At 41.3% G+C, this 23943-nt stretch overlaps 1 protein-coding gene and 2 long non-coding RNA genes across 4 annotated transcripts; 1 reads left to right on the plus strand and 2 right to left on the minus strand.

Moving 5' to 3' along the window:
* Positions 1-2788: 2788 nt before the first annotated feature.
* Positions 2789-3843, minus strand: LOC135096926 (uncharacterized protein K02A2.6-like). The gene is made up of 2 exons (XM_063998701.1): positions 3360-3843; positions 2789-3318 (listed from the first exon to the last, which is right to left on the minus strand). The coding sequence occupies exons 1-2, from the start codon at positions 3841-3843 to the stop codon at positions 2789-2791; spliced, it is 1014 nt and encodes a 337-aa protein (XP_063854771.1).
* Positions 3844-4186: 343 nt separating this feature from the next.
* Positions 4187-15196, plus strand: LOC135096908 (uncharacterized). Its single transcript, XR_010265154.1, has 9 exons — positions 4187-4225; positions 9154-9303; positions 10024-10130; positions 10865-11058; positions 11554-11680; positions 12191-12376; positions 12677-12799; positions 13159-13267; positions 13473-15196. It is a non-coding gene; the product is annotated as an uncharacterized LOC135096908 (long non-coding RNA).
* Positions 15197-17039: 1843 nt separating this feature from the next.
* On the minus strand, positions 17040-21387 carry LOC135096912 (uncharacterized). Of its 2 annotated transcripts, none has more exons than XR_010265161.1 (3): positions 21202-21387; positions 18624-18785; positions 17040-18185 (listed from the first exon to the last, which is right to left on the minus strand). It is a non-coding gene; the product is annotated as an uncharacterized LOC135096912 (long non-coding RNA). The 2 variants fall into 2 exon arrangements; XR_010265160.1 differs by lacking the exon at positions 21202-21387 and adding an exon at positions 21027-21184 and having other exon boundaries at positions 17041-18185.
* Positions 21388-23943: the final 2556 nt, after the last annotated feature.

Raw genomic sequence — 23943 nt, forward strand, 5'->3', positions numbered from 1 at the left:
AATTCAATGACTGGAATTGTTTGACCGACACTTGACTGACTGACTGACTGACTGACTGACTGACTGACTGGCTGGCTGGCTGGCTGGCTGGCTGGCTGGCTGGCTGGCTGGCTGGCTGGCTGACTGACTGACTGACTGACTGACTGGCTGGCTGGCTGGCTGGCTGGCTGGCTGGCTGGCTGGCTGGCTGACTGACTGACTGACTGACTGACTGACTGACTGGCTGGCTGACTGACTGACTGACTGACTGACTGAAAGGCTGGTATACTGGCTGGCAGACAAATTGACTTACTAACCACTTACAGAGAGAGAGAGAGAGAGAGAGAGAGAGAGAGAGAGAGAGAGAGAGAGAGAGAGAGAGAGAGAGAGAGAGAGCACCACCACCACCACCGCACCCTCTCTCTTTAAAGCCACCACCACCACCACCACCACCCCAACATATTCCATGAATAGGAGAGAGAGAGAGAGAGAGAGAGAGAGAGAGAGAGAGAGAGAGAGAGAGAGAGAGAGAGAGAACGTGAATTGATTAATAACACAGGTAGGGCGTGGACAGGTGAACCGGATGAGAGAGGAGGAGGAGGAGGAGGGAAATGAAGAGAAAATGTGGAGGAATAGAGGGGAGATGAAGCGAAGATGTGTGTGTGTGTGTGTGTGTGTGTGTGTGTGTGTGTGTGTGTGTGTGTGTGTGTGTGTGTGTGTGTGTGAGAGAGAGAGAGAGAGAGAGAGAGAGAGAGAGAGAGAGAGAGAGAGAGAGAGAGAGAGAGAGAGAGAGATTTCAATGTATAGAAAGATACTGCTCTCGTCCCTCTCTCTCTCTCTCTCTCTCTCTCTCTCTCTCTCTCTCTCTCTCTCTCTCTCTCTCTCTCTCTCTCTCTCTCTCTCTCTCTCTCTCTCTCAACATCCTTGTAAATACATCAGTGTTTTTTCTCTTTTATCTCTCTTCACCACCCACCCCCCTACACACACACACACACACACACACACACACACACACACACACACACACACACACACACACACACACACACACACACACACACACACACACGACAAAAATTTAAGTTTGTGTGGAAGTTTTAATAGAGAACCAACACTAAACTCAAAGAAAATATGTCTTCCTCCTCCTCCTCCTCCTCCTCCTCCTCCTCCTCCTCTTTTTCATTAACCCTTTAGTATTTTCTCTCCTTTCTTCTCCTGTTCTTTATTCTCCTGTTTGATCATGTTGTTGTTGTTGTTGTTGTTGTTGTTCATATCTCTCTCTCTCTCTCTCTCTCTCTCTCTCTCTCTCTCTCTCTCTCTCTCTCTCTCTCTCTCTCTCTCTCTCTCTGCTGGGATGCCAGGAAAGTGACTCAATTTTGGAGGAGTAGGAGGAGGAGGAAGAGGAAGAGGAGGAGAAAGAGGAAGAGGAGGAGGAGGAAGAGAGGGAGGAAAATTAAAGGAATAGTTGAGAAACACACACACACACACACACACACACACACACACACACACAGACTAAACTCACATCCATGACTCAAGCAGGTTAAATATAATGGTCTCTGATTGGCCGGCGGAAGTGGTGACGTCAGCAATAGTTGGCTTAGGTGGCAACTGATTGGTGGAAGAAGCGATGATGCAATTTTGTTTGTTTATACTAAAAAGAAAAAAAAAAAACTTGGGTGAGACGTATGCGTGTATGGGGTAGAGAGAGAGAGAGAGAGAGAGAGAGAGAGAGAGAGAGAGAGAGAGAGAGAGAGAGAGAGAGAGAGAGAGAGAGAGAGAGAGAGAATCTTGTATATTCGAGTGTTTTCATCTCTAAATGTGTTTCCTTGTTTGTTTAGGCGTTTGTGTTTGCCTCCTCCTCCTCCTTCTATTACTACTACTACTACTACTACTACTACTACTACTACTACTACTACTACTACTACTACTACTACTACTACCAACTCCGCCTTTCTCCCCCTCCCCCCAATAGGGTACAGCTCAGACGGAGGAGAGGACTTGTGTGAAGTGGTGGTGCCTGACGGAGACCACACCCCATGTACCCCCCCACCTTCGCCACCTCTAGTCTTTGTCTCATCCAGTGGAACGCCGAACAATAATAATATGGACCCCGAGGTGAGTGTGTTCTGATTTTCTGTTGATGGTGTGTGTGTGTGTGTGTGTGTGTGTGTGTGTGTGTGTGTGTGTTGTAAGACGTGGCAGGAAGGCCATATGGTAAGTGACCTAAACCTGTTTTTGTTTTCGTGTCTTGCATCCAAACACTGAGCAATTGTTCGGCATGTTTACTTGTTTACAGCACTGTGGAGGGTTTGATGAACACTCCAGCTAGCCCAGTGTCCACAAGCGATATGTAAACAACAGCAAACTTGAGGCGTCAGGCCAAAGTGCCCGAACATCCCGCCAAAAGTCAGCTGTCCTGGGGTGGCGCAGGAAGTGTGGCGGGGATGACGTCATCACCTCTCCTCCCCGCTGGGCTGGCTGACCAGTGTAGATGGACCTTGGTAATACCATATGCAGGGTGTCCCACGAGTTAGGCTTGGGGATTTGATAGTTAAAGTAATACTAAGTGGGAAGTACTCTATACACATCTGCAGTGTTTTGCTTCATTTTGCCAGAAATTAACGTGTAATTCATGTGTTGCCGGAGTCGCTCGTCTTGGTGGGCTCCATTCTCCCCTCTGCGCAGTGGAAGCCTTACAGGAAACAGTTAGCAAATGATGGATTAAGTTTTTATATGTGTCAATGAAGAAAATGGTAACGTAACACAGCAATACAGTGGTTAAGTGCTTCTTTTTGAGCATGGCAACTCACTGCAGCCGTTCTGAGTTGCCGCGTTCTGAGGGAGATACGGCCACTACCGTCGAGTCTGACAAGATGCTGCCTGTGGTCCCTTGCTTGCTTCTATGACGATACCTGCTCTGTTCCATCTCCTGCCGTGCTGGTGGTCCTGGGAGAACCCTGTCACCAGGCGCAAGAGGCGCGCGGGAGCGTGTGACGTTCCTGTCAGCCACCACTCTGTTGTGGTGGTCCGCCATCTGACGTTCCCGCTGCCGCAGCGTCCTCCTCCCAAAATTGTCCACCTCAAGCTTCCGTTTCACTGATGGTAATCCATCCCGTAGCTGGCGGCCCGTTGCCAGCTGAGCCGGTGACCTATTGATGTCCCGTAGAGGTGTGTTAAGGTACTGGAGCAAGGCAAGAGAGATCTTATCGTTGTCTAGACTGCCATCACCTCCAGTGTTTCCCGGTAGTATCCTCTTGGCGGACTTCACGGCCACCTCTGCCCTTCCGTTTGACTGTGGGAAGTGCGCCGAGGACACCCGAACTCCTACCCCCACTTCTGGAGGAAACTTTTCATCTCTTCACTTCCTAGATTGGTACCTCCGTCCATGGAGAGCTGCTCTGGGGCACCCCATCTCGAGAAGTGGTGACGCACCACATCCTTAATTCTGCCTGATTCTGTGCCATCAGGCAGCTGAGACACCTCCAGCCAACCCGTGAGCCTGTCTGCATAGACGATGTAGTCGTGTCCCTCCAGCTGGAACAAATCCACCACAGTCTGCTGGAAGGGATAGTCAGGGGGCGGAGTGAAGAGGAGAGGCTCAGGGGGTTGTATGTTGCACGTGTCACAGCAGTTGCGATGGTGCCTCAGGTCCCCTTCAATGCCAGGCCAGTATACTGCCTGTCGCGCTTTCCTGAGCATCGAGTCTATACCTTGGTGGCCTGCATGGAGGTGGGCTGCAACCTGCTTGCGTAGGAGGTCCGGAATCACCAGGCGAGGATGGTTGCTGTGGAAAGTGTACGTCACCAGGCCTCGCGACACACCCAGCCTCTCCCTAATGCTGTCTCCCCATCTCCTCCCCATCTCACACCTTAAACTAAGCACACATTTTCCCTTCAGTTTCCTTCTCCCAACCTCTCCAGACTAATCTCCCCACTTTAACCTCCCCATCCGCTCCTCTGATTCCCCATTTCCATCATAAACAACCTTCCAGTTTCACCACACCTCCCCATCACCTTTCTTTCCCCAACCTCCCCATTTCATCCCCCCACTAATCTCCCCATCTCCCACAGGGCAAGGGCAACGGGTACTCTCCCCCTGCGGCAGTGTTTGATGACGACCCTGGGATCATGAGCGAAGCAGAGACGTCTTCCACGGGGTTCTGCAGGGAGGGTGGGGGAAACAGCAAGCCTCTCTCCCCCCAGCCCGCTCCCCTCCTCCAAGACCCTCGATGCCAGGTCCTTCGGTAAGGCAAGGGGTGATGAGCGAGTGAATGGTGTGTTTTTTGGGGTGTTTTGGGGTGAAAGGGATGGTAAATTTGTTTTTGTGGGTGTGAATGGGGAATGGGGTGGATGAGGGTGTGATTTGGGTGTTTTCGGCTTTTTGGATGTCTTAATGAGGGTTTGGGGTGATAATGGGGGTGTTTTGGGTGTTAATGTGGTGAGAATGAGGAAATTTGAAGAGATGGAAATGGGAGAGTGAAAGTTTTGGGGAGTTAAGAGTGGGGAAAGAAAAAGACGTTTGTTTGTTTGTTTCTTTGAGAGAGAGAGAGAGAGAGAGAGAGAGAGAGAGAGAGAGAGAGAGAGAGAGAGAGATGAAAACACAGAAAGACAAAGAATGATTATAGCAAGGGCAAAAAAGAAACAGTGAGAAAGCGAGAGAAAGAAAGAAAGAAAGAAAGAAAGGAAATGAACTGGAGAAAGAGGAGGAGGAGGAGGAAGGAAAGATAAAAAGAGGAAGAGAAGATAGAAAAAAAGAAAAAATCTAATTCATAATTCCGAAAAAATATTCTTAATATAGTTATTTTTTTATTTTAATCTCTCTCTCTCTCTCTCTCTCTCTCTCTCTCTCTCTCTCTCTCTCTCTCTCTCTCTCTCTCTCTCTCTCTCTCTCTCTCTCTCTCTCTCTCTCTAATATCATCTTCATCCTCCTAATCTCCCTCTTCTTACTGGTTGAGAGGAGGAGGAAATAGAGGAAAATAAATGAAGGAAGAAAGGAAGGAAGAAGATAAAAGAGAAGGAAGAGAGGTAATTGGAAGGAATGACCAATAACAGAGAGAGAGAGAGAGAGAGAGAGAGAGAGAGAGAGAGAGAGAGAGAGAGAGCACAAGCAAGCAAATAGAATGACAATCAGACACACGGACATAGACAGAAAATGGCTCTCTCTCTCTCTCTCTCTCTCTCTCTCTCTCTCTCTCTCTCTCTCTCTCTCTCTCTCTCTCTCTCTCTCTCTCTCTCTCTCTCTCTCAGAGAAGGCAAGGAATAGCTTAAGTGTTTACTACATGAATTGTAGAATTATTCTGAATAAAATAGACTTGCTTAGAGGAATGGCGTGTGTAGAGAACCTTGATATCATTGCTTTGACAGAAATTTGGTTAGATATTTCATGAAAAGTATTTAATCCAGAAGTTAAGATAGATGGTTATACACTATTCTATAAAGACAGGGAAAAACAGGAGAGGAAGAGGCATCGCATTATATGTTAGGGACACATTACAGTGTTGTATTAACAGTAGAATTAAAACATTTAGCAAAACAGAGTCGATATGGGTAGATATTAAGGAAGGATCACAGTCAGTAGCGCTGGGAGTAGTGTACAGGCCACTTAACAGTACAAAGGAAATTAACACCTCACTGGCAGGAAATAAATAGAGCAGGCAGGTACAGTCAGGTATGTGTGGTAGGAGATTTTAATTTTATGAATATCGACTGGAGCCTGATGGTGGGTAACAGGGAAGCAGAGGAATTTCTTAAGGTAATTCAGGATAATTTTTTCAAAACAGGTAATTGTAGAACCCACAAGGGGAAACAATATTCTAGATTTAATGCTAACTAACAGGGAGGAAGCAGGCACACAGATATAGGTTGGAGGACAGCTAGGTAACAGTGACCAGTGGGAAATTAGGTACAAATTAAAATGGGAGAAAACCTTTAGGAACAAAAAACACTAGTAAAATACCTGACCTTAGGAGAGCAGATTTTGAGGAATTAAAAGGGTACCTCCAAGGAGTTGACTGGCAACGGACACAGGGTGAGGTAGATAAGGCAAGGTGAGGGAGGTGAGGTGAGGTGTGAGGGTGTAGGACAAGAGGAGGCAAGATGTGTCTTGAAGGGTCGGAGGAGGGAGAGAGGGGTAGATGTGTTTATGTTGGAGGAGCAGGTCATGCTGAGATGAGAGAGGTGAGGTTGAGGTAAGTAGATGAGGGAGTGGAGAGGATAGAAGGGGCCAAGATGAGGAGATTAGGTGAAGTTAATGTAGATGAGTCTTATAAATATTTTGTAGATAAATTGCATACAGGGCAGTTAGCAAACATCCCGCAGAGAGCAATAAGATCACAGAAATTACCCTAAATGGATGACTGCAAGGTTAAAACATTATATAGGGCAGAAAAGAAGTGTTTATTTAAGTATATAAAGACAAGGGAAGAGGTTTTAAGGCCACAATATAATGAATTAGTTAAAACAATCAGGAAGTTAATGAGGAAAGCTAAAAGCAGTTATGAATTAAAGGTAGCCAGCCAGGCGAAGACGGACCCCAAGGGATTTTATCAGGTATACAGGACAAAGAATAAGGAAACAATAGGTCTATTAAAGGCAGCAGATGGGGAGCTGGTTAGTTCTGGGGGGGAGATTAGTAAAATTCTGAATGAATGTTATTTAACTGTCTTCACCCAGGAAAACATGCAGGATATGCCAGATAGTGAACAGGTGTTCACAGCAGATGAGAATGAGAAGCTGACAGATATTTCCATAACTAGGGAGATAGTGGAACAGGAGATAGATAAAAATGTTCAAGACACCAGGACCTGATGAAATATATCCCAGAGTATTTAAGGAATGCAAAGAGGTTATTAGTGAGCCGTTAGTTTCTGTCTTTAGGAAATCACTGGAGTCAGGTGAGGTACCAGTAATGTGGAGGCAGGCTAATGTAGTACCCATCTTTAAGAAAGAAGATAATACTTGAATGTCTAATTACATTAGCTTAACTTCTGTTGTAGGTAAAATAATGGAGTCAATAACAGCAAAGAACATTAGGGAGCATTTAGACAAACATGTAGTACCCATCTTTAAGAAAGAAGATAATACTTTAATGTCTAATTACATTAGCTTAACTTCTGTTGTAGGTAAAATAATAGTCAATAACAACAAAGAACATTAGGGAGCATTTAGACAAACATAACTTGATAAATCAATCACAGCATGGCTTCACGAAGGGGAAGTCTTGCCTGACAAACTTGTTAATTTTTTTACAGTAAAGTGTACAAGGCAGCAGATAATGGTGATAATTATGACATCCTATATCTGGATCATGCTGTGACACAAAGACAGGTAGATCAGATGCCATCACCTTGCAGGCAGATTTAGATAGGATGAACGAATGGACACAGATGGCAAATGCAGTTTAATATCAACAAATGCAAAGTACTGAGTGTAGGTAGAGGAAAACCCACACAGTAGGTACACAATAAACAACGAAACTCTGGTAGGTTCAGGGTATGAAAAAGATTTAGGGGTTATAGTTAGCTCTGAACTCCGTCTAAGAAAGCAATGTATAGAGGCCAGAAACATGGCAAATAGGGTGGTATTAGGATTAATTTTTAGGAGTGTTAAAAGTAGAAGGCCCGAAGTAATATTAAAGTTATATTTGGCTCTGGTCAGACCTCATCTAGACTATGCTGTGCAGTTTTGGTTCCCACATTACAGGAAAGATATAGGTCTATTAGAATCAGTACAGAGGAGAATGACTAAAAGGATACAGGGGATGAGGAGTATTCCTTACGAGGCGAGACTGAAGCTGTTAAATTTACATTCTTTAGAGAGACGTAGGTTAAGAAGGGACCTGATAGAAGTCTTTAAGTGGTATAAGGGTTATAACAAGGGGGATGTAAGCAAAATTCTTAGGATCAGCAACCAGGATAGAACAAGAAATAACGGGTTCAAGAGAATAACTTAGATTTAAAAAGAGATAGTAAAAAATTGGTTTTCAAATAGACTGGTAGATGAATGGAATGGACTCAGTAATCACATCGTTAGCATTGTTAGTGCTAAAACATTAGGGAGCTTTAAGAGAAGATTAGACGGATTTATGGATGGGGACGATAGGTGGAAAAAGGTAGGTATATTTCATACAGGGACTGCCACATGTAAGCCTGGTCGCTTCTTGCAGCTTCCCCTATTTCTTATGTTCTTATGAAAGGATAGTAGAGGGGAGAGAGGAGAGAGGGGAGAGGGGAGAGGGTTGGCTGTGTTATAAATTATGTGTTGGAAGGGTAGGAAGGGATGATGGGAGAAGAAGAGGTGGGGAGAGGGTGATTGATGGAAGGGGAGGGGAGAGGGGAAGGTGGATTGGCTTGAATGCAACAGTGAGAACATGGAAGAGGAGGAGGAGTAAAGGAAATAAAAAAAAAAGGGAGGAGGAGGAAGAAGAAATAGGAAGATCAGGAAGTGAAGGTGTAGGAGGAGGAGGAGGGTGAGAAGAAGAGGAACAGGAGGAGGAGGGAGATAAGAAGAAAAAGGAAGAGGAAAAGTAAAGAATAATTGCAAATTAAGGAAGAGGAAGAGAGAGAGAGAGAGAGAGAGAGAGAGAGAGAGAGAGAGAGAGAGAGAGAGAGAGAGAGAGAGAGAGAGTCAACAGGTTGTTTTGGAATAATAATGTGAATGATTGTCTCCTCCTCCTCCTCCTCCTCCTCCTCCTCCTCCTCCTCCTCCTCCTCCTCCTCCTCCTCCTCCTCCTAGCTCTCCTCCAGACATCATAGAAGTTATGAATAATTCTCTCTCTCTCTCTCTCTCTCTCTCTCTCTCTCTCTCTCTCTCTCTCTCTCTCTCTCTCTCTCTCTCTCTCTCTCTCTCTCTCTCTCTCTCTCTCTCTCTCTCTCTCTCCTCAATCTCTCCATTCCCCCCTCATTCAATCTCTGCTTATTTCTCCTCTCTCCCTCCTGAGTGTCTCCCTACTCTCCCAATACACTAACCTTTTCCTCCCCCTGTTGCTCCCCACGCCCCTCTGAACCCCTCTACCTCACTGACACATCTCCCCAAACTAACCTTCCCTTCTCTCCCCCTCCCATATCCTGACCTCACTAACATCAGCTCCCACCCCCATTCCACACTCCCACACCTGTCACTTGTCTCCCCACGCCTTCTCCCCAGGCTAACTTCCTCCTTTTTATCTCCGCAGAATCGGACGCTAACAGTTCCTCTTGGGATGACGACCCAGGTATCATGAGCAAGGCTGAGACTTTCTCCACTGGGCGCAGCAGGAACGTGAAGCCTCGGACCTCCCTTCCAATAGTGCACACGCCCTCCAAGACCCTCGAGCGACCCCTGGGTGAGTGTGTGAGAGGCAGGGAGGAAGGGAACTAGACTGCAGTAAGGGTTTTGGGGAGAGTGGGTGGGGTGTGTGGGTGATGGAGGAATGGGTGCCTGTGTGTTATGGAAATGAATGAATGAGTGTGATGGGGAGGAGAGATGGGTGAGGGGAGGGTAAGGGGGGAGAGAGAGAGAGAGAGAGAGAGACAGAGACAGAGAGATTGATTCTTTTAGTTTATTATTATTCTTTATTACTTTTTAGTGTGTTTCTCTCTCTCTCTCTCTCTCTCTCTCTCTCTCTCTCTCTCTCTCTCTCTCTCTCTCTCTCTCTCTCTCTCTCTCTCTCTCTCTCTCTCTCTCTCTCTCTCTCTCTCTCTCTCTCTCTTAATCTCTTATTCCCTTTTCTTCCTTTCTTCCTTCCCTCCTATCTTTGTTTCTCTTTCCTCCTCCTCCTCCTCCTCCTCCTCCTCCTCCTCCTCCTCCTCCTCCTCCTCCTCCTCCTCCTCCTCCTCCTCCTCCTCCTCCTCCTCCTCCTCCTCCTCCTCCTCCTCCTCATTCATTCTACCTAACAAGAAATAATGGATTCAAGATTATACCCAAACGTTTTAAATCCCACAAGGCCAAACATTTTTTCTTTAATCGTATAGTAAATATATGGAGTAAACTTCCTGCAGAAATTGTGAACAGCAATACTACTGAATCAGTTCATCCTAAACATTTGCACTTTGTTTTTCCACAGAGCAATAAGAAATTAGAATTGACAGAGAAACCAGACAAGGGACTGCATTTGAAGAAGCACAAGAACCAAGAAATTACATCATTCAATGAAATGACAACAAATCTAAAGTAAGAATTTACATAGTTTTCATTTTGGTTTACATTCTGAAAGGTAACAGTAACATGGATATGTTTTTATATTGAAATCTTTCTCTGATTGCATACAAATGGTACCAATCAACAAATAATAATGTAATACTTAGAAGCTGGGAATTCCAATCACTGGTAGATAAAATGAACCACCATTCTAGAGTGTACATAACTAAGGAATTAATATACTGGTTAACTGTCACACCAGCATCAACAGAATAACAACAATTGTTGAGTAGAGTCTATAGGAGGCAGGGAAGGAGGCATGTAGTCAGTTTTAGAGAGCAGTTATTATGAAATCAGCTGTAGAATATTCCTAAGATGCAATACTACTGGAGTCTGTCAGCTTGAAGACAGTTTATTAAAGAAGGGAAGTTCATGAGATATAAAGCCTTTGATTATTCAGTTTCATTTCCAAAGTAACATTTATTTATTGGTGTGTTGCTTCCTGTAAATAGTAAAGCCTTGACAGCACTGCATCTCTCACACCACGCTGTAACTGTTGAGAGAACCATAACCCTTAGAGAGAGGAGGAGGGAATCCTTGGTTTATGTTCAGTAAAGCCCTGTATTCTTGTCATGGCAATGTAGAATGGAGGCGTCATTGGTTTATGTTCAGTAAAGCCCTGTATTCTTGTCATGGCAATGTAGAATGGAGGCATCATTGGTCACATACTGTTCTAATGTATGTGCACTTGCCACGCTGTTCACCAGGCAAAAGGCGTTGCAGAAAGAGCGCAAGATCACTGTGTTGTGGGAGAAGAGAGTCCCTTAGTGGTCAGCTGGTGACGGTCCACAACCACAGCCACTTTGAAGAGAATGGCCTCAGCCACGACCACCTTGCTCAAGAAAATATCACGTTGACAGAGCTGATTAAACAACTAGAAGATAAGCTCAAACTTTCAAAGGTACCACAAGTGTCTTTGTATATTAGTTTGGTGTACTTTGTAAGATTAATCATTACTGAAAACAATACATGGAGTACGTGAGGTTGTGTGTTTGTTTATGCACGGAGACAGTTTCCTTAAAAATGGGTAAAGAGTACTATGGTGCTTTAGATGTGGAAGGATGAGTGGAAGGAATGCTTGGAGTGTGCAAGGCTCAAGTGTATGCAGAAGAGCACTGACAGGAGTGTGAGGACTACTCTGTCATGACCGTGTCTTTAAGACATGAACAAATGATGCAGTGTGGGAATCATGAAGGTGTAAACATGCAGGATATGGATGGGATGCTACATCAGCAGTTTTTGTCATTAAGGCTGGTAAAGTGAAAGATTTGTTAATCACTTTGGTCTTTAGTTGATGCTTCTGGTGAGGCTTTCCTGTTTAAACTTGGCATAATATATATAAAATGATGTGGCATGTTAAACAAGTTAACTTACTGCCTTCTTGTGTCTTTCACAGATAGAAATCAAAGACGTCACAAGACAGAATAGTGAGCTGCATGCACTTATCACAGAGTATAAAGTCACTCCCTCAGAGGAAAAAGACAAGGATGGCACCTCTTCATGTGAGAACTCAGAAGCTAAATGTGAGCTACCATCCACATGAATATATATTTGTATATCAAACTGACATTCTCCATGGAGGGAGGCTTTCCAAAGTGCACACACACACACACACACACACATCTCTGCATCAGGACTCAACAGCCAGACTGATAAACAATTACTTCACCCAAGATGATCAGCTGATAGGATTAGCTGTGGATGAGCCTCCTGTGGTGACTAGGAGTACAAAAGCCAGCAGATAATTTTGTGAGCTGCCAGTCATCATGGTCCTGGTGTCTGAGGTGCTGCTTTTGCATTTTCCCAGTCATGGGTTGAGGCCACATCACATTTATTCATTCACAGTTGCTCTTAGTTATCTCTGTTACAAGTTTAAATTTTTCCTGGCTCCACAGACATTTCTGGTGCATCTAACCCTCTCTCCATTGCCCTTCTATTTCCCTTAGTCTTATACCCACTTCTTACATTACGTCTAATTACTTCCATTGGTCATTCTTGTCTGGCCCTCTGTTGCATCAATTTTTCACCTCCAGGTACAGATACCAAGGGGAAATTGCTGGGTCAAGTGGCTACACTGACATCTGAGGTTAGCAGGTTGGAGAGTGAGTGCAGCAGTCTTCAGGTTCAGCTAGACTGTGAGAGCGATAAGTATAACAAACTGCTGGGAGAATCTCTTGCTCATGAAAAGTTGTCTGAAGATGTCATAACTGAACCAAAAGGTAAGAAAGTTTATATTCTCTAATAATAAAGCAAATAATTTTTCCTCACTGATGCTCAATTTTTTGAATTAATAACAAAATAAAAGCATTGTTATTGGATTTGTTTATTGAGGCTGTATTAAGAAAAGTTGAGAGAAACAAACTTATTGTTTTATCAGGAGAAACAACAAGATTGGGAGGAACTGAGCTTGAATAGAAGCTGCAACTGAATCATCTGTAAAAGTGAAGTGGAGGAAGTGTTTACTGTTTACTCTATGCCATTTCCTTGGTCTTTTAATGAAGAATTTTATCCTTTTTCAGGTGACTACTTCACCATCTACCAGTTGCAGCGAGGAGTGATGAAGCAGCAAGCTCGAGAACGCCAGTTAGACCTTGCCAGCCTCCATCATGAATGAGAGGAAATGAAGCAAAACCACTCAGCAGGTTAGTGCTCTCTTTTGCATCTCACACACTTCTTATTCATGTCATGGCAGATTAGTGATTTCTGCTGCATCTCACACAATTCTTATTCAATTGCTGGCAGGTTAGTGATCTCTGCTGCATCTCAAACGGTGTAATGTAACCTTCCAGAGAAATCTACCCCTCATTTATTAGTTAACAGGAGTGTTTAATGTACTTAATGTGATTAGCCAGGATCAAGGGTCAACTTCTTCACTGACCATTTAGTCTCAGGTGATGTATCTGTCCTCCATGAGTCACCAGAGACACATAAGGGTGTTGTAAGTGAAATTTCATCTATTAGATTTATTCAAAATGTGAATTAACACAGTTGTTTCCTGCAGGATTTGATATCAAAGCTGGTGCAGGAAAAGGAAGCAGATCATGACCTTGAGCAGCTCGAGAAGATAAGCAGCGTCCTTAAGAGTCCAGTTGCTATCATTAGCAGTGTTGGTGAGTAGTAAAAACTGAGCCATCTTATGAAGTGCAACAAAACATTATTATTATCTTCATAATTTTCTTGAAATAAACAGATTTCTGTGGCATGTTGCTCATTAGCACTTTAATATCAGATAACACCAGTTATTTATGTAATGATGTAATGTACTAAGTAGATGAAATACAAGTGGCATCTGCTAACACTCTTGATGTGGAACAGGAACCAGTGAGTCTGAGACACCCACCAGCAGTGGAAAGGTGGCTGACGAGCGCCTCAAACACCAAAAAAGACCAAAACTGTTACTGCTGCCACACTGCCACCACTTCCACTGACACCAAAAGCCCAACTGTGCAGAGAATCCTGGACCTCCGCAATGAAATGGAGTCCACCAGTCACCTGGAGCACTTTAGCCTCCAAAAGTTCCATCCGTGTCCATTGTGTTTGGGTAAACTTATCACTGTATAAGGGGACAAGTATCAGTGTATGGTTACTATATACTCATTTGTACTTAAAGATGTCATGTCACATCATTCTCTCTCTCTCTCTCTCTCTCTCTCTCTCTCTCTCTCTCTCTCTCTCTCTCTCTCTCTCTCTCTCTCTCTCTCTCTCTCTCTCTCTCTCTCTCTCTCTCTCTCTCTCTCTCTCTCTCTCTCTCTCTCTCTCTCTCTTTCTTTCTTTCTTTCTTTCTTTTGTTGCATATTTTACTGCTTTACATTCCTCCCCACAGTATTTTTTCATCTACTTTATGACTGCAGTAGTTTTATCATCCCAGTGTATGCCGTATCCACTCTGAAACTGTAATTCACCAATCAGCTCAAATGTGTCTCAGTTTTGATAATCATTAATTTGTTTCAGCTACACAACCACTCTGATAAGGGACAAAATCTACTTCACCAGTCATCTATGTCATACAGTCATATATATTCATACATATGACAAAATACTCTTCCTAAGACCTGTCCATCTATCTAAGGTACCACATAACATTTAAAACTTACAATATTGTGTTTAATTCATGAACACTTTTTTGTCTATCTATGTAGACTTGAAATTGTATTGCGTATAGACTTGAAATGTATTGGGAGTTTTCTTTATCTCTCATTCTATACCTAACACCTGTTCCTAAGAATCCCCAGGTGATAGCCATGGTGACTGGCTGGTCTCCTACTGAGTGGCTGGGGTTTTCCAAAAGTGAGGGTTGGTGTTCTATACCATACCATGTGCCCTGTTTGTATTCCTTCTTTGTCCTCTGTATTATATTCTATGTAAAGATGGTGCTGGGGTGGGATCTACTTCTTATTCCCTAAAAGTGATGGGGAGTGACACTGGGCAGCATTGATTTGCTCCTTAGAGATGGCTGGGTTCCTGTGGATGAGTGGGCCATGCTGTGCTTTGTCAAGGATGGTGTTTGGTATTGTGATGACTCTTGCCACAATCAAGTGTCTCCCACAGAGTAGTGGAGTACCTATGTATGGTGTTGACCCAAGCTGTCCAGGTCTCATCCAATGCCTTAATATGATTTAGATTATCAAAATGGTTTAACTCACCATTTAATCAGCTGACTGATTTGAATAGAGAAGTATGTAATGTATAGCCTAACCATCTCTGCCAGCATGGTCAGACTCTTGGTAGTAACCCAAAGCGCTCCTAGGTAGTGAGTATCATTGCACATAATGATCTTTACTTTGTCAGTAATTCAATGATACTGAATATTACTCTACTGGATTTTGCTCAGCACTGCTTGGTAACTTGGCCATAATCCTTGGTCTGGAATGATATGAAGCCATGTTTTTACATTCCATATGAGACAGGCAAGCACTATGCTTTGCCTGACTGATACCTGTACTTTGCATTTATGACCCCAGGTAGTTCATCACTCTCTCTCTCTCTCTCTCTCTCTCTCTCTCTCTCTCTCTCTCTCTCTCTCTCTCTCTCTCTCTCTCTCTCTCTCTCTCTCTCTCTCTCTCTCTCTCTCTCTCTCTCTCTCTCTCTCTCTCTCTCTCTCTGGAATTATACTGTATATTAGGAAATATCATTAAAGAGTGTGTGTGTGTGTGTGTGTGTGTGTAAAAAGTGTTTGCATTATTGTGCATTTGATGTTATAGCCCCAGGTTCTTAAAGTTTTCTGGTTTCATGATTTATAAAGATTGCTATTTTTAATAAAGTTATTGAATTTGTTATTGAGTGTTTGTATTGAACTCATTAGCTTTGTAATAGTGTGCGTCTCATCATGCATTCATTAATGATGTAGAGTGGAAATGTCCACTCCTATCATGCATAATTTCAATGCATTATTGGCTTTATGTTGTTATTTGTGTATAAATTGTAAAGTTATGCCAGTCTATTTTAGTACAAACTAAATATCAGCTGGAAGAGAGGACAGGTAATGGCACACTAAAACACAGGAAGGGACAATGATATAACCATCCAATTTAACAATACACAGAGGAAGAAGAATGAGAAAGCAATAAAAATGGATTATTTAATGGATGATTAATAGACCCTCATTTATAATCTTATTTCAGGCAAGAATATTAAAAGAGACAGCTGGCTTGCCCTTTGTACTTGTTCAGCTTGCCCTTAGCATTTGTTCATACATGACAGAATGAGAGATCTATGGGTGGGGGTGACACCTGGAAATGGGTATGATTCATGAAGGGATTGATTGATTGGTTGACTGACTGATTAAGAAAAAAAAGTAGCAGTGGAGGGTGGGGGAAGGCGCCCCCAACTTTCCAATCATATATGGCGTGGAAGGGACAATACCAGCAAAGAAAAATATGAGAAAATGCATAATTTACTACAAAACCCAAAATGCGAAAAAAAACCTTGCCAAATTGAACCTTCCCACGAAGGTAATGAATGGAGTTTTGATGCAATGAGCCACAGTTACTTAAAACACTCAACAAATATAGCACCTGCCAAAAAAATAAAATAAATAAATAAAATAAATAAATCAATAAATAAATAAAGATAAAAATGCGAGGAAACCTTTAAATTATCACAACGCGAAAAATACACACACGCTAAACTGGATGCGTCATTAATTAATAGTCATTGGGACTGTTATCCCCCCAATAGTTTATAGCCCCTCCCCTATTCATTGCTCCCCCCCCTTCCCTGCCTTGAGGAACACCTTCACTTATGGCCTGCTGTTGGTCAGATTTAAGCCATTTTAACCTCGAATTACATACAATGCATACATACATACATATTGTCTCCTTGCAATAATTATAATAGTCTTCCTGGCTTAATTTTTGTTTATTCATTATTCCTTATGTGTTTATTTATTAATTACTTGTAATTTGTCTAATTCCTTGTTTTATTTAGCCTCGGTATTTAACTAAGCATTTTTTTTTTCACTTTCTGACTGTGGCCCTTGCAATGAACGGCTTAATTGTTTATTTACTGTTCCTTACGAGTTTATTGATTATATGTGAGTTATTTATTTGATATTCATGATTTTTTTTTTAACTTCGTATTTCTTTATATGATAGTTTTATCTTTTCGTGTTTTCTGGCTTAAGTTTTGTTTGTTACTCCTTGTTTGTGTTATTAGGTGTGTCATTAATTATTTGTCTTATTTCTCGTAATTTAATGTAATTTTTAGCACTTTAATTATTAGAGTTCCTCACCAGTCATTTTATTCGAGAGAGAGAGAGAGAGAGAGAGAGAGAGAGAGAGAGAGAGAGAGAGAGAGAGAGAGAGAGAGAGAGAGAGAGAGAGAGTCTAAATGAATAAAAAAAAATAATAATCAGTTACAGTATTTTATTTATAAACAAGAACAATTCATGATAATAATAATAATAATAATAATAATAATAATAATAATAATAATAATAATAATAATAATAATATTTAAATACAAGGAGGAAAATGTGTAATAATAATAATAATAATAATAATAATAATAATAATAATAATAATAATAATAATAATAATAATAACAATAACTGCTTTTATCTTACTCACACAGATAAATAGTTTTATAAATAGTTTATTGACCATAAACATTGTGTACATACACACAAAATTAAATAGAACAGATAAAAATTTCAAAATGTAGTCAGTGACACACAGAAGACTGGTGACAAAACCTACTAAAGCTCATTAAATGATTGGGTGTCTCAAGTTTCCACATCATCAGTGGAACACTGCTTCTGAGCACTCAGGGATGGACAAGCTTTTCATGGCTTGTGTGAATGGAGACAAGACGTGTAGGGGATTTATTTGTTCTGTTTTTTCTTGTCCTACTCTCTCTTCCTCCCTCTTGACTCTTCCTTTGCTTCATCCTACTCTTTCTCTTGCTCATTCTTTCTCTCTCTCTCTCTCGCTCTCTCTCTCTCTCTCTCTGGACTTTTCAGATGTAGCTCCTTATGATTTTTTGGCAATCCCAAACCTGTTGACAGTATCCTTATCTGAGAGCCAAGGAGACCATGCAGAATGTGGCAGCATACCTATCATTGGTTGCAGAAGCGTTTGAGCAGTGGAGTGATGGATGATTGTAGGAATGTGGTGGCACTGCTATCCACCATGACATTCATCCACATAACAGAACCATCTCACATGGTGCATTCAGCCTCAGGGAGAGGAACCTCTGTAGCCTTGGGCAGTAGCCCTTGGTCAGGTTTGCTCCAGAGTCAAACCTGCTTACCATCCGAGAATACCTTGGGGAGGAATGAGGAAGCCTTTTGCTCTGAACCCATGAAAATTGTTCAACCCTATAAGGGAAAAATATGAATGTTGAACAAATTGATGAGAAATGGAAGGATTAATGGGCTAAGTGTGTTGGATTACAAAGGGGTTTCTTTGAAGGACATTTTGAATGATACCATAAATGTGTGGCACCCAGGATGAAGGTGGTCTGCAGGGTGGTCTGTGTCAGGGGGATGATGGCAGACAACAGCAGCAGCACCGTGACAGCTCAAGCATCCTGTTGAAATTATCACTTTTTAAATGCTGAAAAGTGAAGGAAAAAGCTGTCTCCATGGAATGTGGAAGTACACAACAACAACTCTGAAAGATTTCTTACAATAATAAGTCATCATTCATTGTATCCTTTCTTGTTGGCACAAGATTATCATACAAATTTTCCATAGACATCTGCAAATTGGTACCTCTAGCTGTTATTAAATATGATATTAAGTTTGATGAATGTATTTATTTAATTCTACATGAAAGTTGTTGATTGCAAAAAAAAATAATAACCAAAATATATTTTGACTTTTACTTTACAATGCCTTAACTGTTTGCTTTTAAAAAATTATGTAGATTGATTTTCTCATTTTAAGACTTAAAGTCTAGACAACTAACTGGCCTTAAATTTTTGTGATATACAAATAAAGTAAGAAAGAGAGCACATTTCACTAACACTCATGGTGAAGTGTCCACCAATGATGGTGAAGGAGGTACACATGTAAACTCCAGTCTGACCAATGACCAACACAATTTGTCCAGGTGCATGTCTCCATCGGGCACAAACTCCACCTCCTGCATCTGTATCATGCCCACCACCACCGTCACCGTGGCAACACTGAAAAGTGGAATCTTATCATTCACACCGTTACAAAAAATGTACTCCCATATATATATATATATATATATATATATATATATATATATATATATATATATATATATATATATATATATATATATATATATATATATATATATATATATATATATATGGATTACTATTCCCAACATTAAAAATTCTTTAGCTAATCTTACTTTGATATTTTGTATCCAATATTAACTACAATTTTTTCCTATGATATTTTCCAACTACATTTAAAGCCTTTCACTGTGAAACAAAACAATTAGCAGCATCAGAAGCAATGCATGCTCCTTTATAACCATCTACAAGATGTAAAGTTGGCATTTTGCAATTTCTTCCCAGTTCTAAGACTGGATGTGGTTGTAGAACAAATAAAGATGTCTTGAGAGTGACTGGATAATTAAAATCCCCCATAATTATGCAATTATTAATGCAGCAAATGTCTGCAATAAGGTCAAAGCTTTTTGTCCGTAGCGGGTGACTGGACTAGAGGATGATAGACGAGACCTAATGTTATTTTACAAGATTTATTTTCTACCTGGATGAAAGTGAAGTCTATATTAGCAATGGTTGGGGTTGGCTGTAAATGAGGACGAAGATTACCTTCCCTATGCTAATGTGTTAGTTTTCATATTTATTGAGAGAGAGAGAGAGAGAGAGAGAGAGAGAGAGAGAGAGAGAGAGAGAGAGAGAGAGAGAGAATCAAGCCATTTGAAGTACATTTTTAGTTCCTTTACTTACACCATATTGTCTCTCTCTCTCTCTCTCTCTCTCTCTCTCTCTCTCTCTCTCTCTCTCTCTCTTAATAAATATGAAAACTAACACATTAACATAGGGAAGCTAATTCTAAAGACAGTCCTTAAATGAAGCAGTAGTCTGACCCCCCCCCTCTCTCTCTCTCTGGTGGAGTTGGCAAGGTACCACCTCTGTCCCCGCCAATGTCTCTCATGACTTCAAGACGCCTCACTGTAACCTAACTTAATCTCACCTCACCTAAACTAACCTAACCTCACCTAACGTAATCTAACCAAACCTCACCTCACCTAACCTAATCTAACCAAACCTCACCTCACCTAATCTAACCAAACCTAACCTAACCTAACCTAACCAAACCTCACCTAATCTAACCTAACCTCACCTCCTCTCATCTAACCTAATAATTCCTCACCTAATCTAACTTAACTTCTTCACTTATGCTAGTTTAACCTAATGCAATGTTTGCTAACTCAATTACCTTAACTAACCTAATTAATCTGCTATAACTTAACATGATCTAACGTAACCTATGTCATCCAAATCTTACTTTAATCTAATCTAATCTAACCTATGCAAGTTAATGTAAATTCATCTAATATAACCTAAACTATGCTAGTCTAACCTATCCTTAACTTACCTAACCTAACACACTATCTTAACCTAACCTCACCTAACCTTACTTAGCCTTACAATCTAATACACTTCAACTTACATAGCCTAACCTAATATCGCCTATTCTTAACTAACCTCACCTAAACCTTACCGACACTAACTTAAAACCTACCTATGCTTACATCACTTCTATATCCTCATCCTCCTCCTCTTCCTCTTCCCTAACATAGTGACTCAGCGAAGCCGTCAAGAAAACACGTAATTTCTGAATACTATCTTTAAGAGCTCCACCCAGTCAGCCCTCTTCCTCCTTCTCCTCTTTCCTGACCCCCATCCTCCCTTCTTTACTCACGTGTCTCTCCCTCCCTACACACACACACACACACACATACACACAGAGCGGGTCTCACAAGGGTAATACACACATACATACGGACACTGACCCACCACACACACCCAGTCACCCACACCCACCCACATACATGTACACACGGACGCACACAGCCTGTCACCCTTACGTCAAACAGATTACACCCTTCTCCCTGTCACTCATCCATCACACATCCCAGTCTCTCTCTCATCTTCTACTCTGTTAAATAACCAGTTAACACTCCCAGCCTCCCTAGCCGGCGAGTTATTCTCACTAGAAGCATATGACCCTAAGAATACGTCACATGGCGCGGTCAGAGAGAGTTAGCCTGCCCTGGTCTGCCTACGCGAATCGAAAGCGTTTGTTTGGGTACGGTTTAAAGGGACGAAGGTTTAAAGGGACGAAGATTTAAAGGGACGAAGGTTTAAAGGGACAGTCTCTGCGTGAGTGTGTTTGGTCAAATGCTGAATACTCACGCCTGGTTCGTCATACAGCCACATGGACAGGCACAGATCACTCTTTTTTTTTTTTTTTTTGAGATTTGTCACGTTGGAGTGACGCGGGCCTTTGCCTTTCGGCGGCCCGGGGAACAGATCACTCCTCCACGACACACACATACAAACACACAAAAACACTAACTAGTAACTGTACCTTTAGTTTCGTCTGCTGTCAAAATATTCCTCCATTACTAATGTAACCCACATTCCCTAGTGGTATACTTTCCTCGGAACACCCATATTTTTAAGAGCTTTTTATCCACCATATATGTCTCGGTTAACTCTGATCTTGGCTGGAAATTAAACTATATTGTATCAGTGTGGCCATCTTGAGGTCCCGGATGAAATGGCGGGCTGGGATTGGCTATTCACGACCCGTTGTCATGGTGATGGTAGATGCCATTCACTTGACTGCTCATATTATCTCGCTATTGAAAGGAGTTTATTAGAGCGTAACTGAAGCGTGTAAAGGCATGATTCCGCACTATACTATTAAGATATTGTAGTTCTGAAGTGTTCCTAGGGTTAGTAGGCTTGGATAAGGAGTATAACACAATTTAGATGGTGTGAAGAGCGGATGTTTTCGCGCGAACTTCAAACAATTCCAGCCTCTGATATGATTACGTACTAGACTTAAGATATTGTAGTAAGAAAGTATCTGTGGGGTTAATAAGCTTGGGTAAAGAGTATAGGGGAATTTAAAGGACGTTTAAGAGACGGAGTGTGAGGAGGTGTGTCAGCGCGAGATTCAAGTAATTCCAACCTGTTTGAGTTGATTCCACAGAAGACTCTTAAGATATTATATTGTTGAAGTGTTCCTAGGGTTATTAAGATTGGGTAAAGAGTATAAGGGAATTTAAAGAGTGGATAAGGGAGGGAGTGTAGCGATTTGATGTCATACAGACCAAAGCCAGGTTACAGAGGGGTTTTATCTTGTAAAGGGAGCGGCTCTATGGCTTAACTGAGTACTATAATTAATCCATTTCCGTGTTTTCTTGACCGAGTGACGAGGGAGAAGAAAAAACGAGGAAGAGACATCAGCCACTGAACCACGGACGAAAATAAACATAGTGGCTGAAGACAGGGAGAGGAATGAAGGTCCTTCCTCACTGCTCCCTATATAAGACACCATACACGCTAGAACACCTGGCCATAAATCAAGAAACACGTGCTATTACAATACAGGTGAAGCTTAAGAATACGTCAGTAATTCAGCAACAGACGATATTTCACAACTCTGCTCCTCAAAACTTCTCGCAACGCAACCGGAATGTTTTAGAATGTTGCTCTTGTTCTGCTGTAGTTAAATGAATTACAGAACAAACACGGAAGATATATTTTTTCTTTTTTACCCAGAAACATAAAAACGTACATAATTTCTACTAGAACCTGATAAAAGTTAAGAGAGATAAGACGCAAGATCGTTTGAGAATATGAGTTTCTCTTCTGTTATAACAAAATTACTGAACAAACAAGAATAGCTGGATTTTTGTGCTAGTCATGAAAATGCCTTTGAAAACCTAAATAACAGACCAGAACATGATAAAAGTTCAGATAAGACGCGGGAAGATATGATAACACGGATTCCTGTTTTGTAATAAGTTGAATTACAATTGGACGTCAATTGGAAGGAGAAATATTGCCCAGAATTCCGTGTTTTTTGTTCGCTTTTTAAATGTACGGTTCGTTTTTCTCATTGTGTCTCTTTTCGTGATACCTGAACACTGATGACGCAACATTCTCTCCTTATCCCTATGAATCTGAAGGAAGCATCACGTCACCTAAACTGCTGATATCTCTTTATGGTTCCTTAGGTAAATACGAGCAAGATAAACAGTAACGCCTTGACTGTTAATCTTTCCTAGATATAAATAACTGACGGTAGCGCCTTAATGTTAAACCTTTCTTATTGTTCCCTAGATAAATGATAAACCAAAACCTTAGACAAAGCGCTTTACAAATAGTTTCCAAGATAAAAATGTTAGTCAGTAACGCCTTCACACTAAATCATTCCTTATGGTTTCTTAGATAAATATGATAAACTATCGCGTCTTGACACTAAACCTCCCTGATGACTTCCTTGAGACTAAATCTTTCCTCATAATTTCCTAGATAAACATGAGACTAAATTTTCCTTACAGTTTTCTTGATAAATGTGAAAACCGTAACCTTGAGACGAAGAAATTTACTAACAGTCTCCAATGGCAATCGATAAACATGACGAAACCTAACGCTGTTGAAACTCATATTTTTCGTGGTGGTTTCCAAGAGACCTCAAGGCCCCGGCGACGAGTGATGAATAAAACCTGCAGTATATTTGTCAAGGGAACGCAAATCTAAGAAAAACTGAATGGGAAAGGAAGCGAAAAAAAATGTAGACACTTGCTAAGGTCCCAGAGAAGAGTGGTAGATAAAATTTGCAGTGTATTTTTCAAGAACACGAAAATGTAAGCAAAATTGAATGAAAAATGCAGCGAAGAGAGATGTAGACACTTACTAAGGTCCCAGAGAAGAGTGGTAGATAAAAATTGCAGTTTTTTTTTTAAGAACACAAGAATCTAAGCAAAGTATAATAAGAAATGAAGGGATGAGAGATGTAGACACTTGCTAAGGTCCCAAAAGAGAATGATATATAAAATTTGCAGTATATATATATATATATATATATATATATATATATATATATATATATATATATATATATATATATATATATATATATATATATATATATATATATATATATATATTATATTTTTTTTTTTTTCAAGAACACGCGAATCTAATCAAAGTTTAACAGAAAGCGAAGCGAAGAGAGATGTAGACACTAGATAAGATCCTAGAGATTGATAGAAGATGCAGTATATATATATATATTTTTTTCAAGAACACAAGA

The sequence above is a fragment of the Scylla paramamosain genome, unplaced genomic scaffold, assembly GCF_035594125.1.
Source record: "Scylla paramamosain isolate STU-SP2022 unplaced genomic scaffold, ASM3559412v1 Contig9, whole genome shotgun sequence".
NCBI classification, from domain to species: domain Eukaryota; kingdom Metazoa; phylum Arthropoda; class Malacostraca; order Decapoda; family Portunidae; genus Scylla; species Scylla paramamosain.